Genomic DNA, 20,086 nt, shown 5'->3' with positions numbered 1-20,086 from the left:
TTTTCTTGCAGTGGGTAACAGTGGTTCTCTGGGCCATTTTAGAGAGCAGTTAAGAAGCTGAGTCAGCCATATTGTCGTGGATCGGGAGTCATTATACGTCAGACCAGATAAGAACAAAATATTTAATTTCATCAAGGACATTCATTAATCATCACGGTTAAATAACACTTTTCACCTTTGGTTTTGTCTGACTAATTGAACTGATAGCTCTATGGGATTTGGAGGCCATTTCCCTTACGGTGACGTCACTTTCCGGCATCTGAACTACATCTCCCATAATGCTCGACGCTCAAAGGAACCAACATGGCGGCGGGTCACAGTGTAAGCGGGGCAGATGGAGCCTCCAGCCTCTGCAACGTTCCGGACTACGAGTTGATGGACGTGAACTCAAAAGTTTTCTGCGTCGGTGCTTTCGGCAGCCTGTGGCGGGAGAGGCTAGAGAAGGCGCACCTGGGGTTGGAGGAGGGCGAGGAAGACGAGGCGGTGGAAGTGGAGCAGCAGCTGGCAACGCAGCTGGGTCTCCCCTCAGACATGGTGGAGGAACTGCAACTGGTGTGCGGGTGAGAGCTATGTGGAGGTTGCTGACAAGGAAAAGGGGAGGGAAATGAAGAAGCCCTGTTTCTCTCCACAGATTCAATGAATGGGAGAACATGCGGAGGCAAGAAGTGGAGCCTGGAACAAAACAGCCGCAGATTTATCTCATTGGTGGAGGCACTTCTGCGTGAAGCATGTATGAGGGATATTTTCTTGATGTGGGTATGCCGGCGTTGGACTGGCGTAAACACAGTAAAAAGTCTGACAACACCAGGTTTTAGTCCAACCTATTTATTTGATAATATTCTCACAAGCTTTCGAGGGGTTACCCTCTTCGTCAGGTGAATGGAGAGTTCTGGCCTCAGACAGAGCATATAAAGCACAGACAGTTTAGAGATTCTATGACTCTAAACTGTCTGTGCTTTATATGCTCTGTCTGAGGCCAGAACTCTCCATTCACCTGACGAAGAGGGTAACCCCTCGAAAGCTTGTGAGAATATTATCAAATAAATAGGTTGGACTAAAACCTGGTGTTGTCAGACTTTTTACTGTGGATATTTTCTTGCCCAGAGGATAATAAGACAGCCTACTGCCTGTAGGAGGAAGGAGCCTGGACCAGTACTTAGCCTGCATGCTGCAAAATACTGATTACTCCAAGTCAAACCTTTAATTGCTTAATGGGCATATTCATAACAGAGCAAGGCTGCAACCTGAACTAATGGCACTGGCACACTTTACACACAGTAAGAACTTTCACAACACCAGGTTAAAGTCCAACAGGTTTATTTGCTAACACAATCTTTCAGAATGTTGCTCCTCCCTCAGGTGAGTAAAGAGTTGTGTTCACAAACAGGGCATATGTCGACAAAGACTCAATTTACAAGATAATGGTTGGAATATGAGCTTGTGCTACCAAATAAACCTATTGGACTTTAACGTGGTGTTGTGAGACTTCTTACTGTGCTTACCCCAGTCCAATGCCAGCATCTCCACATCACACTTTACACAGCCAATCCTTATAACATCACCAAGATAGTTATTACAGAACTGGTTTATGATTGGACACTTCAGAAATGCCAGGTTGCATTTCAAGATAATTTCTCTGCTTAATGGATAGCTAGAACACATTAAAAGGGAACAAAATGGAGAAGAGTCTTGCTTTTTATCCTTTGTAGGAGTGGGGAAGGTGAAACTGGAGATCCTCTCCTGCTTTTCTCTTTTGTTCCCCTTCTCATCCATTCTCTCACGCAGTTGCAATAACACCACTTTCAAACTCTTGCAGTGCCGTTAGTTACATGTTCAATCATAGAATCCCTATAGTGCAAGAAGAGGCCATTCAGCCCATTGAGCCTGTACTACCGACAATCCCAGCCAGGCCCTATCCCCATAACTCCATGTATTTACCCTACTAACCCCCCTGACGTTAAGGGACAATTTAGCGTAGCCAACCAACTAACCCGTACGTCTTTGGACCATGGGAGGAAACTGGAGCACTTGGAGGAAACCCATGCAGACATGGGGAGAATGTGCAAACCAGTCACCTGAGGTTGGAATTGAACCAGGGCCCCTGGCATTCTAAGGCAGCAGTACTAACCACTGTGCCACCATGCTGTCGCTTCAGAGAATGTTGGTTTGGTAGAGCTAGGAACAACAGCTGCAATCCAAAACATTTTTTAAAAATTTCATTTCCCAATAGGATTGAGAACTTGTGTTAAACTTTGAGAATGATTTCAGGACCACTTGGTCTGTTGTCTATGCTGAATCTCAGCATCTAGTTCCTCTGTCCGTTGTTTCCCCATTATCCTACAATATTTTTCTTGCCAAATAATGAACACTCCCACACACTTGCACTGTACACTCCAGATCCTACTCAGTTGCTGTATCATGTCACCATTGCTTGTTTTGCCAATCACCTTAATTCATTATGCTCTGGTTCTTGATCCTTCCACCAATGAGAAGAGTTTCACCATATCTACTTTGTCTAAACCCATCATGATTTTGAACAATTCCATCAAACTTCATCTTGATCCTCTCCAAGGACAGCAGCTCTAGCTTCACCTACCTATTTGCATTTTCTACATTTATAGAAATTGATTAGACCACATTTAAGACACGGTTGAACTACTGTGCAAAGTTCAGGTCTGTATATTACAGAGAGATCCGCAGTGCAGCAACTGAAGAGGAAAGACTCGAATTGGAAGAGTACTGATATGTGTTAAAATCATTCACAAAGATGATACAAACACTGCAAAGATATGTTTATCAGGAAAAGTTGAACTTTAGAAAATAATCTAGTAACAGTTGATAAAGTAGACAGTGGGAAAATATTTTCACTTATGGCTTAGATCTAAAGCCCCAGGCAGCTGTGGGAGGCAAGAGAGGCGATTGCAGGGGCTCTGACCCAAATTTTCAATTTCTTTTTGGACACGGGGAAGATCATGATGTGGAGATGCCATTTCTCGACGTAGCTGGAGAGGGTCTCGCACAGGGTCCCGTTACCGATACAATGGGATGCTGGGTGTGTTTGCCTTGTGTATCTTTGGGAGGCAGTAGAGATCTATAACACGGGGAGTACGTGGGATGAGAGCATGGAGGGTGCTCTGAAGGTACGGATCTAAGGTCTTGATCAGTTTGAGTTGACGGGTGTGTTCTTTGGTCAGATCTGCTGGTAACTGTCTGTAGTGTTCCCAGTTGTTCAGTTGTCGGCACACTTCTTTGCAGTAATCTGTTCTGTTTAGTATGACAATGGCGCCTTCTTTGGCGGTTTGATGACAATGTTGCAGTTGGTCTTGAGAGTGTGGATTGCATTGCATTGTGCTTGGGTGATGTTTGGGGCTGTCTTGTGAGTGCGGTTGATGAATCTGGTGTTGACGCACCTCCTGATGGATTGGGCGTACATGTCAAGTCGAGGGCAGTGGCCTTCCGGAGGACTCCAATTGGACTCTTTCCTCTTCGGTTGCTGCACTGCGGATCTCTGTCGGCTGTTCCGGTTCACTGGCTGTCTCATTGTGTTCGCTGTTGGTCTCTTGGGCTTTGTGGAAAACCTCCCGCAGCCTCATTCACCTGATGAATTCCTCTGTGTCTGCTGCAAGACTATTTTGGTGGTGGGGCAGAAACTGAGCCCTCAGCTGAGAACTTTGATTTTATCTGGTTGAAGTGTATAGTCTGACAAGTTGTGTTCGCAACAGAGTGTTCTGTTCCTGATGGGGAACACTTCAGCGGTCACAGGCATTTGGCCTCTGATCTTCGGGTAAATGTTCTCCAAGGCGGCCTTCACGATGTACAACAGCGTGGGGTCGCATGAGGACGGCCTCAACCGGGATCTTGGGTTCATGTCACACTATCTGTAACCCCTAAGACTTGCCTGGACTTGAAAAATCTCACTAACTGTCCTGCCTGGAGACAATACACATCTCTTTAACCTGTGCTTAATGCGCTCTCCACTCACATTATCTGTACCTTTAAGACTTGATTACCTGTAAAGACTCGCATTCCAATCATCATTTTGTAAATTGAATTTGTGCCTTTATATGCCCTGCTTGTGAATAGAACTCCCATTCACCTGATGAAGGGGCAGTGCTCCGAAAGCTAGTGGCTTTTGCTACCAAATAAACCTATTGGACTTCTTACACAGGGAAGATGCCAGACGATTGGAGAAGAGCTAATGTGATTCCGCTATTTAAGAAGGGCTGTTGAGATGAACCAGGATCTATAAAGCAGTGAGTCTCATGTTAGTGGTAGGGAAACTATTGGAGAAACTTCTGAAGGAGAGCATCTATCTCCACGTAGAGAGGCAAAACTTGATCAGGGATAGTCAACATAGCTTCGTCAGAGGGAGGTCATGCCTAACAAATTTGATTGAATTTTTTGAGGTGGTGACCAGTTGTGTAGATGAGGCTGTGCAGTCGATGTCGGTCATTTGGGTTTCAGCAAAGCCTTTGACAAGGTCCTCCATGGAAGATTTGTAAAGAAAGTAAATTCACATGGGATACAGGATAATTTGATAAAGTGGATTCAAAATTGGCTCAGTTGTAGGAGACAGAGAGTGATGACAGAAGGCTGCTTTAGTGGAAGCCAGTTTCTAGTGGCGTACACCACAGGGATCCGTGCTGGGCTCCCTATTATTCGTCATTTATATAAATGACGCTGATGTGGAGGATAGGATTAGTAAGTTTGCGGATGACACAAAGATTAGCCGGATGGTTAACAGGGAGGCAGTGTCTTAGGAGATATAGGCAGAATGGTCAAATGGGCAGATAAGTGGCAGGTGGAATTTAACCCTGAGAAGTGTGAGAAGTAGTAATTTGACACAAATACTCAATGGCAGGACACTAGGAAATGCTGAAGAACAAAGGGATCTTAGCTGTTTGTCCATAAATTTCTGAAAGCAGAAGGGCGTGTTAGTAAGCTGATGAAAAAGGCACATGGGACTCTTGCCTTTATTAATCGAGGCATAGATTACAAAAGTAGGGAAGTCATGTTAGAGCTGCATAGAAATTTATGAAGAGAGGTTTCATAGGCTTGGGTTGTTTTCGTTGAAGCAGAGAAGACTGAGGGGCGACCTGATCAAGTTGTATAACATTATGAGAGACATGGACAAAGTGGATAAGAAGCAGCTGTTCCCATTAGTTGAAGGGTCAGTCACGAGGGGACATAGGTCCAAGGTGAGGGCAGGAGGTTTAGGGGGGATGTGAGGAAAAACCTTTTTACCCAGAAGGTGGTGATGGCCTGGAATGCACTGCTTGGAATGATAGTAGAAATGGGTTACCTCACATCCTTTAAAAAGTAACTGGATGAGCACATGGCACATCATAACATTCAGAGCTATGGGCCAAGTGCTGGCAGTTGGGATCAGCTGGGAATTTACGTGTTTGTAATGTGTTTGTGTGGACTCTGGGCCGAAGGACCCCTTCTGTGCTGTATGATTCTAAGATCCAATCTGTTTATCTGCAAATTAAATCAGCTATGTAGAATCTAATTTTCTGGCACTGGCTCAATGTAGATTTAGTTTGGAGCATTCTTTGACCATAAGACTCAAAGCACTGAGAAAGGCTTGCTTAGATTATTCAAGCTGGCTTTGTATAAGTGTAACCTTGTCATCCATTGCACATTTTGAATGCAGATATAGTCCAAGAAGTTTGAGGTTGAACCATGGTTTATGTGAATTGAAACTGATCATCCTGTCAGGCACCAGCAGTGGAAATGGGAAGCTTGTTTTATATGGTCATCATTCTGATTTTACAAAAATTGAGAATAGCGCTTAACCATTCAGTTGCCATCAGTTAGATGTACTCAATAGTTTATTTCTCATTATTCATTCTATTAAAACTCTTCAGTTCTTTTCAAATTTGTTCTTTTCATCTCTACATTAAATCATTGCTTAGCCATCTCTGCAACAAGGAAATCAGTTCTAGTCTCCATATAACTTCCCTCATTCCTGGCACTATTCTAGTAAATCTTCTCTACACCTCCCAAAACTTGACATCCTCCCCAAAGATGCAAAGCACCTTGCGCGATAAAGCATTTAAAAACTATGTCTAATGAGTGAATGTAATGCCAGAATTGGGCACATTACCCCAGTTTGAGGTTGAACCAGTGATTTATATGAATTGAAGTAATCATCCTGTCAAACATTTGCAGTGACAATAGGAAAGCTTCTTTTATATAGTCATAGCATTGATTTTACAAAAATTGAGATAGTGCTTAACTATATTAGTTGCCAATGAATTAGATGAGCTCAGCTGTTTAGTTTCCTGTTTTGCTGTGTGATTATTATGGGCGGCATGGTGGCACAGTGGTTAGCACTGCTGCCTCACATCGAACCAGGGACCTGGGTTCGATTCCTGGCTTGGGTCACTGTCTGTTGGAGTTTGCATGTTCTCTGCATGGGTTTCCTCCAGGTGCTCCGGTTTCCTCCCACAGTCTGAAAGACCTGCTGATTAGATGCATTGACCTGAACAGGCGCTGGAGCATGGCGACTAGGGGAATTTCACAGCAACTTGATTGCAGCGTTAATGTAAGCCTTACTTGTAACTGATAAATAAACTTTTACTTTATTAAGAACAATGGTTCAGTTTTCCACAATATCAATGATTTTAGACTAAATTATTTGCTTTCCTTTAAAAGCTTAACTGCTTTTTGATTTATTTGGGTGACTTTGTAAAAACCAAAATGCATTTTTCAAGGTTAGCAGTGGTTATTTTGAGCTGAGAAATATGCTAGGCCTCGGGGCTGTCAGGGCAGGCAAAGGACAAACCAAAACAAGGTTCTTTTTTCTAATTTATGTTCAGTGGCATATACTGGAGGCTGTCTTTGTTGACAGGGGAGTATAGTGCATCAGACTTGATGATAGGTAAATGCTAAGTTAAATGCACAATACTGCGAATGCTGGAATTTGAAACAAAAACAGAAAAATGTTGGAAAATCTCAGCAGGCCTGACAGCTTCTGTGAAGAGATGGCAGAGCCAATCTTTCAAGTCTAGACAATCCTTCATCAGAGCTGTAATAGATAATCTGTCCAGGCTCTCAAGAAGATTGGGCATAGCTGTGGTCAAAGTGAGGTTCTGACATGAGTGGAATTAGCCTAATGCTAGCTGGGCATGGGCAGGAAAACTCACTTCCACTTGTCCTCTTTTTCCCTCTACGCATGGCTCAAATAAATAGAACTTTTGGAGTCTTGTGCTTTTCTTCATTTATCATCAAACAAAGGTTATTGGGAGTCGAGTTTGATGAAAATTGCTTTCATAATGGACTATAAGATATCGTAATGGTTAAATGGAGTGAATGTAGTGATGTTTTATGTATTCAAATAGTATGAAATGTTTTGATTTAGAGTTCACTCAGTGATTTATCAATCAGATGTTTTTGGGAAGGCAGTGTAACAGCTTGTATAGACGTCCTGCTGTCTAGAAACCAGTGGGGCTCACCAGTCTTGGTAGTGAGGAATACTTGCCCTGCTTGATGGGAGAAATTCATAGGCACAAAATGCAGAATAAAGAACCCTTGTTTCTGGAAAAAAAATGTAATTTGGAAGTATGGCTTTATCCAACTATATAAATTTAAGGTGAATTCCAGATGTAGTTTTGAGTATTGTGTTTTCTTATTTGTAAAATACAGGCAATCATTCTGAATTGCAGTTTCCATAAGATCCATTGGAAAATTTCTTTGTTTTGCAGTGTTGATACATTGAATTGTACAGGAGAGGAGACCAATACAGAAGTCATCCCAGAAGATACAGACCTAGTCACATTGGAGTATGTATTTTTATTACGTTTGTCCATTTCTCCACCTGAGCTCATTATCACCATCTCTGTTCCTAGTCTGACCCCTCCATTTTCACTCTACCTCCAACAATTTCATGACCCTGACTTTTGTGAAATCTTGGCTTTTAGGAATGCTATGCTCAGAATCCACCAGGACAAAGAAAACCCTCTAACACTGATGAGTAATTAGCCATAGTCCACAAGGGGATATAGACATCTCTCACTGTTGGAAAGAGAGAGAGACAAATGTTTATATAGCTTCAGGGGCAATATGCCACACCAAACATGGGACAAGACAAGGAGAGAGGCCTCCATAAAGTACTAAAGCTGATGTAGGGATTGGATCTGTGCCATTAGTGTCATTTTGCAGTGCATTATAGCAACTTCGTCAACAACTCAACCAGCCCACACCCTGGAATATTGCTGTTCAGGCTTTCAGTATTAAAGGTAGAAGGGGTTCTTTGTTGTTTTGCATCAATGCATGCTGGGCTAAGAGACTGCCATTAAACAAAAGTAGTTTCTTTTCATTCTGCTGCCACATGGCAGCAGAACTTCATTATAAGCTATTGTAATTTATCAGATCAGAGTCTAAGGATAAGACTGTATACCATTAGCCTAGTGATATTACAAGGGTGTTGCGCACACTTGGAAGGAATACAACAATCCTTTTGTAAATAGGCTATGTATTCTACTTTATTGCAGAGTTCAAAATACATGGGGTAGGTGGATGGATTCACCTATAATGTCACAATAAGCTAAGGAAAAGAGAAAGAAGAGACGAAAAATGAAAGGAAGGCTTTCAGTGTTATCTTGCATTATGACTTCTCTGTGGTTCCAATGGGCTGAACAATTGCAGGTGCATTGGGAGCAGGAGAATATGCAGAGTTTGATGGGAGGACCAGTGAACATGGGAGGGACCAAATCTGTGAGTAGATGCTCCTCCGATCATGATTTTGTCCTTCCCGTACTTGTTTCTCCAATTACAGGTTCTCGTTTTACCCATTCCCAAAACTGCTCCCGAGGCAGAATCTGTGATTGGAGCAGCAGCAAGGGCAGGAAGGATCTTTCATTGGAGGAGTTATGCTGGACGATGTGTTCACTCCATTCAACTGTGGAACTTTGACATCCTCCGGAAGGCCTAGGAATAGAAATAGAGAAGAGAATGGGGGAAGTGGCTGGAAACCAGCAGTAGGCCCCATGGGACTGACAATGTAGAGTCATAGACGTTTAAGGCATGGAAACTGTCCCTTTAGCCCAACTTGTCCATGCCTTCCAGTTTTTACCACTGAGCTAGTCCCAATTGGCCCATATCCCTCTATACCCATTTTATCCATGTAACTGTCTAAATGCTCTTTAAAAGACAAAATTGTACCCGTCTCTACTATACCTCTGTCAGGTCATTCCAGACACCCACCACCCTCTGAGTGAAAAACAAAATGCCCCTCTGGACCCTTTTGTATCTTTCCTTGCTCACCTTAAACCTATGCCCTCTAATTTTTGTGCTACCTTTGGGAAAATATATTGATTATCTACCTTATCTCTGCCCCTCATTATTTTGTAGACCTCTATAAGATCATACCTAAGTCTCCTGCATTCCAGGAAAAAGTCTCTCTATTTAGCCTCTCCTTATAACTCAAGCCATCAAGTCCCAGTAGCATCGTTGTAAATATTTTCTGCACTCTTTCTAGTTTAATAACATCCTTTCTTTAATATGGTAACACAGAACTGTACACAGTATACTAAGTGTGGCCTTACTAATGTCTTGTACGCTTCAACAAGATGTCCCAACTCATGTGTTCAATGTTTTGACCAATGGAACCAAGCATGCCAAATCCACCCTGTCCACCTGTAACTCTACTTTGAAGGAACTATGAACCTGTACTCCTAGATCTCTTTATTCTATAATTCTCCCCAACGCCCTACCAGTAACTGAGTAGGCCCTGCCCCGATTCGATCTACCAAAACACATCACCTCACATTTATTTAAATTAAACTCCATCTGCCCACTAGTCAAGATTCCATTGCAATCCTAGATAACCTTCTTCACTGTCCACTATGTCATCAATCTTGGTATCATCTGCAAACTTATTAATCATGTTCCTGAGTTCTCATCCAGATCATTAATATAAAAAACAAAAAACTGTGTACCCAGCACCGATCTTTGAGGCACATCTCTGGTCAGAAGCCTCCAGTTTGAAAAACAACCCTCTACAATCGCCCTCTGTTGTCAGGCCAACTTTGTATCCAATTGGCTACCTGACCCTGGATTCAATGAGATTTAACCTCATGCAGCAACCTATCATGCAGTACCATATCTAAGGCCTTGCTAAAGTTCATGTAGACAATGTTGACTGCACTGCTCCCATCTACATTCTTGGTTACCCCTTCAAAAAACTCAATCAATGCTGACTGTCCCTAATCGGTCCTTGCCTCTCTAAATGCCTATCAATCCTATCTCTCAGAATACCTTCTAATAACTTAGCCGCTACAGAGGCTAAGTTCATCCATTTGTGGTTCCCAGGCTTTTCCCTGCAGCCCTTCTTAAACAAAGGGTTTGCTACCCTCCAATCTTCAGGCACGTCACTTGTGGCTGCCAGTGATTCAAATATCACTGCTTGGGGACCTGCAATTTCCCCCCCAGCCTCCCACAACGTCCTGGAATACATTTCATCTGATCCTGAGGATTTATCTACCTTGATGCGCTTTGAGACTTCCAGCACCACCACATCTGTTATATGAACGGTCCTCAAGATATCACTATTTATTTCCCCAAGTTCCCAACGTTCATGCCTTTCTCAACAGTAAATACCAATGAGAAATATTCATTTAGGGTCTCACCCATCTCTTGTGGATCTGCACATAGGTAACCTTGTTGATCTTTAAGAGGCCCTATTCTTCCTAGTTACTGTTTTGCCCTTTATATATTTGTAGAAGCTCTTTGGATTCTCCATTGCCTTATCTGCCAAAGCAACCTCATGTCGCCTTTTTGCCCATCTGATTTCGCTCTTAACTGTAATCTGACAACCTCTATGCTCTTCAAGGGATAAACTTGATCCCAGCTGTCTGTGCATGTCATATGCCTCCTTGTCCTTTTCGACCATGGCCTCAATATTCTAAATCATCCAGGGTTCCTACTTCTATCAGCATTGCCCCTCACTCTAAAAGGAATGTGCTTACCCTGAACCCTGGTTACATAGAACACTACAGCACAAACAGGCCCTTCGGCCCACAAGTTGCGCCGATCACGTCTATACCTACCAAGCCATAGAACTATCTGTAACTCCCAATCCCATCAGATCTCATATACTCATCCAGAAGTCTTTTAAAAGACCCCAGCGAGGTCGCCTCTACTACAACCGACGGCAGCCGATTCCACTCGCTCACCACCCTCTGAGTGAAAAACTTTCCCCTAACATCTCCTCTGTATTTGCTTCCCAGCACCTTAAACCTGTGTCCTCTTGTAGCAACCATTTCAGCCCTGGGAAATAGCCTCCGAGAATCCACACTATCTATTCCTCTCAACATTTTATAAACATCTATCAGGTCACCTCTCAACCTCCTTCTCTCCAGGGAGAAGAGCCCTAGCTCCCTCAACCTATCTTCATAAGGCATGCCTCCCAATCCAGGCAACATCCTTGTAAATCTCCTGTGCACCCTCTCAATAGCTTCCACATCCTTCCTGTAGTGAGGAAGGATGTGGAAGTTGCAGCATTACCTCCCGACTCCCAAACTCAATCCCTCGATTAATGAAGGTCAGTACGCCATACGCCTTCTTGACCACATCCTCCACCTGCGAGGCCGATTTAAGAGTCCTACGGACCCGGACCCCAAGATTCTTCTGCTCTTCAAGACAGCTAAGACTCCTACCCTTGATATTGTACTCCTTCATCCCGTTGGTCCTGCCAAAATGGACCACTACACATTTATCCGCGTTGAAGTCCATCTGCCACTTCTCCGCCCAGTCTTGCATCCTATCTATGTCATGCTGCAACTTCTGACATCCCTCCAGACTATCCACAGCACCACCAACCTTCGTATCGTCGGCGAACTTATTACCCCATCCCTCCACTTCCTCATCTAGGCCATTTATGAAAATGACAAACAGCAAGGGTCCTAGAACAGATCCCTGGGGCACTCCACTGGTGACCGACCTCCATGCAGAAAAAATCCCATCCACAACCACTCTCTGCCTTCTGCAGGCAATGATGTGGGTATGTCGGCGTTGGACTGGCGTAAACACAGTGAAAAGTCTGACAACACCAGGTTTTAGTCCAACCTATTTATTTGATAATATACTCACAAGCTTTCGGGGTTAGCCCCTTCGTCAGGTGAATGGAGAGTTCTGGCCTCAGAACTCTCCATTCACCTGACGAAGGGGCTAACCCCGAAAGCTTGTGAGTATATTATCAAATAAATAGGTTGGACTAAAACCTGGTGTTGTCAGACTTTTCACTGTGTTTCTGCAGGCAAGCCAGTTCTGGATCCACAAGGCCAAAGCCCCTTGGATCCCATGCCCTCTCACCTTTGCAAGAAGTCTTGCATGGGGTACCTTATCAAACGCCTTGCTGAAGTCCATGTAAACCACATCCACCACTCTTCCTTCGTCAATATATTCAGTCACGTTTTCAAAGAACTCAACTAGGCTCGTAAGGCACGAGCTGCCCTTGACAAAGCCGTGCTGACTATTCCTGATCATTCTAAACTTCTCTAAATGCTCATAAATCTTGTCCCTCAGAATCCTCTCCATCAACTTACCAACCACTGAGGTCAGACCCACTGGTCGGTAATTTCCCAGGCTATCCCTGTTCCCTTTCTTGAAAATAGGAATCACATCCGCAATCCTCTGGAACCTCTCCCGTCTCCATCAACGATGCAAAGATCATCGCCAGGGGCTCTGCAATCTCTTCCCTCACCTCCCACAGTAACCTGGTGTACATCCCATCGAGTCCCAGCGACTTATCTATCTTGATAGAATTTAAAAGTTCCGACACATCCCCTTTCTTAATATCCACATACTCAATCTTTTCAATCTGCCGCAAACGTGTAGTACAACCTCCCAGATCACTTTCCACCGTGAATACCGAGGCAAAGTACTCGTTAAGCATCTCTGCCGTTTCTTCCGGTTCCATTTCCCCCTTCACCTCTTATAGGTCCTATCCCTTCTCCTCTCATCCTTTTACTCTTCACATATTTGTAGAACGCCTTGGGATTCCTCTTAATCTTACCCGCCAAGGCCTTCTCATGGCCCCTTCTGGCTCTCCTAATTTCCTTTTAAAGCTCCTTTCGACAAGCCTTATACTCCTCCAGATCCTTAACATCTGTTAGCTCTCTGAACCTTTTTTACGCCTTTCTTTTCCTGACCAGGTTTACCACAACCTTCGTGCACCACGGCTCCCTCGACCTACCAAAACCTCCGTGTCTCATCGGAACGTTGTCGTGTAGAGCTCCAGTCAAACATTCCTTGAAAATCTGCCACCTTCCTTCAGTACTTTTCCCCAAGAAAACCTCCTTCCAGCTTACTCGTCCAATTATCTGCCTGACGTCATCATATTTCCCCTTACTCCAGACAAACACCTTCCTAGCCTGCCTGATCCTATCTCTTTCCAATGCTATCGTGAAGGAGATAGAATTATGATCTCGATCGCCGAGATGCTCTCCCACCAAGAGATCCGTCACCTGTCATGGTTCATTAGCCAGCACCAGGTCAAGTACAGTCACTCCTCTCGTAGGCTTATCCACGTGCTGTGTCAGGAAACCCTCCTGAACACACCTAACAAACTCCTCCCCATCCAAACCCCATACCCTAGGGATATTCCAGTCGATGTTTGGGAAATTAAAGTCTCCCATCACATCAACTCTGTTATTACTACATCTCTCTAGGATCTGTTTCCCTATCTGCATCTCAACTTCCCTGTCACTATTGGGCGGCCTATAGAAACACCCAGCAAAGTTATCGACCCTTTCTGTTCCTAACTTCCACCTACAGAGACTCCGTAGACAGTCCCTCCACGGCATCCACCTCCTCTGCAGCCACGACACTGTCCCTGATCAACAGTGTCACTCCTCCACCTCTTTTGTCCCCCTCCCTGCCCTTCCTGAAGCATCTGGATCCCGGCACCTGAAGTACCCAGTCCTGTCCCTGAGACATCCAAGTCTCTGTAATGGCCACCACATCACATTCCCAAGCAGCAATCCACGCCCTAAGCTCATCTACTTTGTTCACTACGCTCCTGGCGTTAAAATAGACACACCTCAGACACTTGGTCTGGGCACTTTCCTTCTCCATTACCCGTCTAACCTCCCTCTCATACTGTCTACAGTTATTCTGTATCTGGGAGCTAACCTCCTCGCTCTCAGTCTCCTCATCTCTATTTCCTTCCCCCCAACCTTTCTAGTTTAAAGCCCCCCCAGTAGCCCGAGCCAACCTTCCCACCAAGATATTGGTCCCCCTGGGATTCAAGTGCCACCTGCCTTTACTGAACAGGTCACACCTGCGCCTAAAGAGGTCCCAATGATCCAGGAACCAGAATCCCTGCCCCCTGCTCCAGTCCCTCAGCCACGCATTCACCCTCCACCTCATTCCATTCCTGCTCTCACTCTCCTGCGGCACAGGCAGCAATCCTGAGATTACTACCTTCGCGTTCCTCTTTCTCAGCTGTCTACCTAATTCCCTATAATTCTTTTTCATGACCGCTTCCCTCTTCCTGCCAATGTCAGCGGTACCTATATGAACCACAACCTCCAGCTCCTCACCCTCCCCTTTCAGGATGTCTGGGACGTGTCCAGAGACATCCCAGATCCCAGCTCCAGGGAGGCAAACCACCATCCGCAACTCCCGTCTGCGTCCGCAAAAACGCCTGTCTGATCCCCTCACTATGGAGTCCCCTATTAACACTGCCTTGCTGCTCTTTTTCTTACTTTTTTGAAGTACTGGGTCAGGCTCAGCTCCAGAGACCTGGCCACCGCTTCCTCCCCCAGGTGAGCTGTCCTCCCCAGCAGTACTCAGACAGGAGTACTTACTTTGAAGGGGGACATCCACCGGCGTGCTCTCCATCACATGAGCTTTTCCCCTTCCTAACTGTTACCCACTTGCCTTCTTCCCGTTGCCCCGGTGTGACCACTTGCCAGTAGCTCCTGTCAATTACCCCCTCATTCTCTCTAATGAGACGAAGGTCCTCGAGCTGCAGTTAACACACTTCTGAAAGCTTCCCATTTACCAGATGACCCTTTGCCTGTCATCAGACTCCCTCAATCAACTTTTGAAAGTTCCTGTTTATGACCACCAAAATTGGCCTTGTCCCAATTTAGAATTTTAACTTTTGTGCCAGACCTATCATTTTCCATAGCTATTTTAAAACTATAATGGAATTATGGCCTCTGTTCCCAGAGTTATCCCTCACTAATACTTCTGTCACCTGTCCTTCCTTATTTCCCAAAAGGAGGTCAAGTTTGACCATCACATACTGACTGAGAAATTCATCCTGAATACACTCAACACATTTCTTTCCATCCAAACCCCTAATACTATGGCTGCCCCAGACAATGTTGGGAAAGTTAAAATCCCCTACTGTTCTTCATGGAGCTATTTGTAATCTCCTTACCTGTTTGCTCCTCAATTTCCCATTGGCTATTTGGGAGCCTGTAGTGCAATCTTATCAAAGTGACCTCTTCCTTCTTATTTCTCAGTTCTATCTATATAGCCTCTGTGGGCGAACCCTTGGATATATCCCCTCTCAGTACTGCCTTGATATTCTCCCTAATCAAAAATGCAACTCCCTCTCCTCTCTTACCTCCTGTTCTATCTTTCCTATAGCATCTGTACCTTTGAGCTGCCAGTCCTGTCCCTCCCTCAGCCGTGTTTCAGTTGCATGCATCCATCCGTGCCCTGAGTTCATCTGCCTTGGCCATCAGGCCACTTGCATTTAAATAAATGCAGCTTAATCTCGACTTCCTTTGCTGACTGCCCTGCTCTCTCAGACCTCATCTGACCTGTCATGTTTTGTACACTGTGTTTTATTTCTCTTAGCCTTACTGGACCCATTCATTGATTTCTCCACAATCTTTGTATTCTGTACTGTGGCCCTTTTTGATTTTTGTCTCTGGTTACTCTGCCTTCCACTTTTCGCCTTGCTGCCTTTTGTTTCTGTCCCCACTTTACTTTCCTCTGACTTCCTGCATCAGTTCACATTCCCTGCCACATTAGTTTCAACCCTTCCCAACAACACTCTGAAACACTTCTCCAAGGATATTGGTTCCAGTCCTGCCCAGGTGCAGACCATCTGATTTGTACTGGTCCCATCTCTCTCAAAATCGATTCCAATGTCCTTCATGACCAGATATTTCACTGAGACATTTAAAAAGTTATATTGTCAAGATGCACTGCAAATCATAGATTGCTTACAATACCAACACTGCCAGTGATCATATTAGAGGAGGAATGTATTTTGAATAACAATATTTTGAAGTCCTCTTCAGTCGTAGAATAGCATGCAGAGTTACAATATTGAGAAAGAACTTGCATTTCTATAGTGCCCTTTAAAACCTTTGGCTACAAAATATTTCAGCATGCTCAATGTAAGGGAACATAATAGCCAAATTTGCCCACAAGTATCAGTGAGAGTAATGACCAGATCATTTGTTTTATTGACTTTAGATGAGGAATATACATTGATACCAATAGAAAGCTCCTGCACCTTTTTTTTCTTGAACAGTGCCATGTAATCTTTTACATCACAGGGCTTATTCAAAAGACATCAGCTTAAGCTGTTGTATGTGCAAGCTTCAATCTAGAATGTGTGCACGAGTCTCTGGAGTCAAGCTTGAACTCATACTGTAATGACTTGGGTGGACAGCTATTCAGTGTGATGTTAGAATTGTCGTTTGTTCATAATGGAGCTTTGGCTATTATGCAAAATAATTTTGGATGATAGCATTACTTTGGTCACAGTGTTTTTGTGATAGTGTGGTGAAGAGCCATCCGTTACAAGCTGTAAACAAGATTGGGCATTAGTGTTGCAACATCCCAAAAAGAAGTAATTATCTGTTTATGTTTTTAAGATCTGCTTAAATATCTTTAGAAATAATGAAAACAGCCGTAACAGTGTTCAATTAATTAGGAGAACTTTGTCATCAGTGTGCAAGATTGGAAATTTTGTGCACTCTTTACGTCACCTTTTGCTTCTACCATTGTAATGCAAACAACTAAAAAATCCTAGCAGGTTTCTCTCTACTCTCCCAACATTGTTCCCTGCCTGATAATGTCATGTTCCCTTCCCTTTGCCTTTATTCTCTGCCATTGGTGCATTACAGGGAAATGGGTGGAGCAGCTGGCACACATTGTGTGCTAGGTTAGGGCAGTGACTAAAGGTTGTGCCTGGATGTGGAGCTGCCAGCATTGGACCGGAGTGGGCACAGTAAGAAGTCTCACAACACGAGTTTAAAGTCCAACAGATTTATTTGGAATCATGAGCTTTCAGAGTGCTGTTCCTCACCTGATGAAGGAGCAGTGGTCTGAAAGCTTGTGATTCCAAATAAACCTGTTGGGATTTAACCTGGTGTTGTGAGACTTCTTATGATGACAAAAGTGGAATCTTAAATGATTTCTTTAGGTTTTTGGGGTGGAAAGTGGGAGCCCAGCTGTAGTTTTGTAATGGTAACTTGAATTTGTTTAGCATCTTTATCACAACAAAGCACTTCACTGGGGTGTCATCAAAATATGGCATTGAGTCACAATCTAACACAAAGAGAGGAGAGAGATGGATATTAAGCTGTGTTTTGAAGGAGGAGTGGGAGGCAGTGTGTTTTAGAGAAGGAATTCCAGGACATAAGTAGCTGAAGGTACATAACAAAATGTTTGAGAGACTGGATTTAAGGACAGAGATCTCTGAAGGCTGTAGGGATGAAGCAGTTACAGAGATAGGATGGAGTGCTGCCATAAGAGGGACATGGTATGGTTGGAACAGTCATGCACATAAGTGCTAGTCAAGTATTTTTGTGTCACCTTTTAAAGAAATGAAAAGCAGTGCACAACCATCACATGGCAAATCAAAATGTGCAGATCTTAAATTCAAGGTGTGCCAGCCCACTCAGCAGAGGGCAGTGGATGTATTACCGGTAACATTTTAATACTGTGAAGGTTTTAATTAATATAGAAATATGAGAAGAAATTACTTTTCCATTGTAGGGAATGTCAGCCCCTTTTACTCAAAAACAAAAATTATGTAATCCAGAGAAAATGTTATTTACTTAAATTGGCAATTTTAAAACACTTTACCCTACCTGTAATCATTTAAAAGAAATCATACAGAAGCTATATATATACACAAATGGATGAAGAAACTTTAGCAAAGATTTTTAAATTGTGCTTGTGGACAGAAAAATAGCAATGAACACCAAATTTAGGTCCATTGTCAAAATTCTTCTCCAAAGAATGGTCAGCAATGAAACAATGTGGGCGGCATGGTAGCACAGTGGTTAGCACTGCTGCTTCACAGTTCCAGGGACCTGGATTCAGTTCCCAGTTTGGGTCACTGTCTGTGTGGAGTTTGTGCATTCTCCTCATGTCTGCGTGGGTTCCCTCAGGGTGCTCCGGTTTCCTCCCACAGTCCAAAGATGTGAGGGTTAGGTTAATTGCCCCTTAGAGTCGTGAGATGCATAGATTAGAGGGATTAGTGGGTAAATATGTAGGGATATAGGGGTAGGGCCTGGATGGGATTGTGGTTAGTGCAGACTCGATGGGCTGAATGGCCTCCTTCTGCACTGTAGGTTTTCTATGATTCAGCATTTGGGATGAACTTCCAGGTAGTATGATGAAGCCAAACAGCTGGATGCTGTTATAGAGTAGCTGTTGATATTTGTTTTCAAACTTGAGTTCTTTGCTTAAAATTATTTTCTTGTACAGAATCCGGAAGAAAGTAATTGAAAAGAGAGAAGAGCGTTTGATATATGATCGTACCTGCAGACAGGAAACTTTTGAACATGAACATGTAAGTATATTTATGTTAATCATCATTTTTATGGTTTTAGCTTAGAGTCATAGTTAGTTTACAGTGCAAAAGGAGGCAATTAGGCCCATCGAGTCTGCATCGACCATAATCCCACCTTGGCCCTATTCCCATAACCCCATGTCCCTCTGACACCAAGGGGCAATTTAACATGGCCAATCCACTGAACACATGCATCTTTGGACTGTGGGAGGAAACTGGAGCACCCAGAGGAAACCCACACAGACATGGGAAGATTGTGCAAGCTCCGCACAGACAATGACCCCAGCCAGGAATTGAACCCAGGTCCCTGGTGCTGTGCAGCAGTAATGCTAACCACTGTGCCGCCATGCTGCCCGGAAATCATATTTTCTGCAAATTCTGTTTGGGGTGTCTGCTTATTTGACACATTGCTCCATGAAACAATGAAAATAGAGTAGGAAATGTAGGCTTCTAGAGTGTAAAGTTTTTTTAAAAAAATTAAACTTTGTTTGGAGGGTTCACTGGAAGTACACCTTATACCTTGCAAATGACAGGACAGCTTTGTATCGCCTTAACCAATGAGGTTTATTGATTATTAAGCAGAGAATAGATTAAAGAGCAGGGTATATTAAAGTAGTTGGGTACAAAAAGAGAAATAGAGAAGGAAAAATTGGATTGAAAGAGAAAGATGAGAAAGAAAACATAGATTTCAGCATGTAAATTGACCTTACAAGCCTCAAAATTCTTTCAAAAGCAGAGTCGACTTGTACGTGGAGTATAAAAATGAACTGTTGGCGTGGGTGGTTGCCATTTTGAAATATCATTGACATCAAATGTGAAGCAGGGATATCTTAAACACCTGTGCAAAATTGCACAGAACCCTTATTGCGTTGTGTCCAATTATAAAGTAGCAGTATGTAAAACATCCATTTATGGGATGAAAAATTGAGGCCAAATACGGAGAGCGCAGCATGCCATGGCTGAAATGGGTGGGTGTTGACTTGAATGCCATGTATATGTAAAAACATGATTTTTGGGGCTAGAGAAATGAGGCAGACTTGTGCAGTACAATTTATGGTAAGAAATAAAATTGCCATTTTAAAAATTTCTCACAATTCACTACCCGAAGGCTCCATACTTTTAATTCTTCACTTTCTTGGCAAGGGTGGTTGATTGGCAGCCAACAATTACAACAGAAACAAAATATTGGAAATCAAAACAAAGTGCTAGATATACTGTGAATCTGGCAGTATTTTTAGAATCATAGAATCCCCATGGAAGGAGGCCATTCAGCCCATCGAGTGTGCCCCGACAACAATCCCACCG

General features: G+C 43.6%; 1 protein-coding gene across 2 annotated transcripts in view; it reads left to right on the top strand.

Annotated features, from left to right (window-relative positions):
* The first annotated feature begins 233 nt into the window (after positions 1 to 233).
* snapc3 (small nuclear RNA activating complex, polypeptide 3) overlaps positions 234 to 20,086 on the top strand; it is a 48,832-nt gene continuing 28,979 nt past the window's right edge. For both annotated transcript variants that reach the window (XM_080188562.1, XM_080188560.1), the window contains exons 1-3: positions 234 to 560; positions 7,710 to 7,787; positions 18,697 to 18,781. In XM_080188562.1, coding sequence (XP_080044688.1) covers positions 304 to 560; positions 7,710 to 7,787; positions 18,697 to 18,781 — 420 coding nt within the window. In that variant the 5' untranslated portion in view covers positions 234 to 303. The remainder of the gene's footprint in view (positions 561 to 7,709; positions 7,788 to 18,696; positions 18,782 to 20,086) is intronic.

The sequence above is a fragment of the Carcharhinus amblyrhynchos genome, chromosome 5, assembly GCF_965287045.1.
Source record: "Carcharhinus amblyrhynchos chromosome 5, sCarAmb.v2.hapA, whole genome shotgun sequence".
Lineage (NCBI taxonomy): Eukaryota > Metazoa > Chordata > Chondrichthyes > Carcharhiniformes > Carcharhinidae > Carcharhinus > Carcharhinus amblyrhynchos.
Note: the sequence above shows the minus strand (reverse complement) of the source record. Positions and strands in the feature narration are given on the sequence as shown.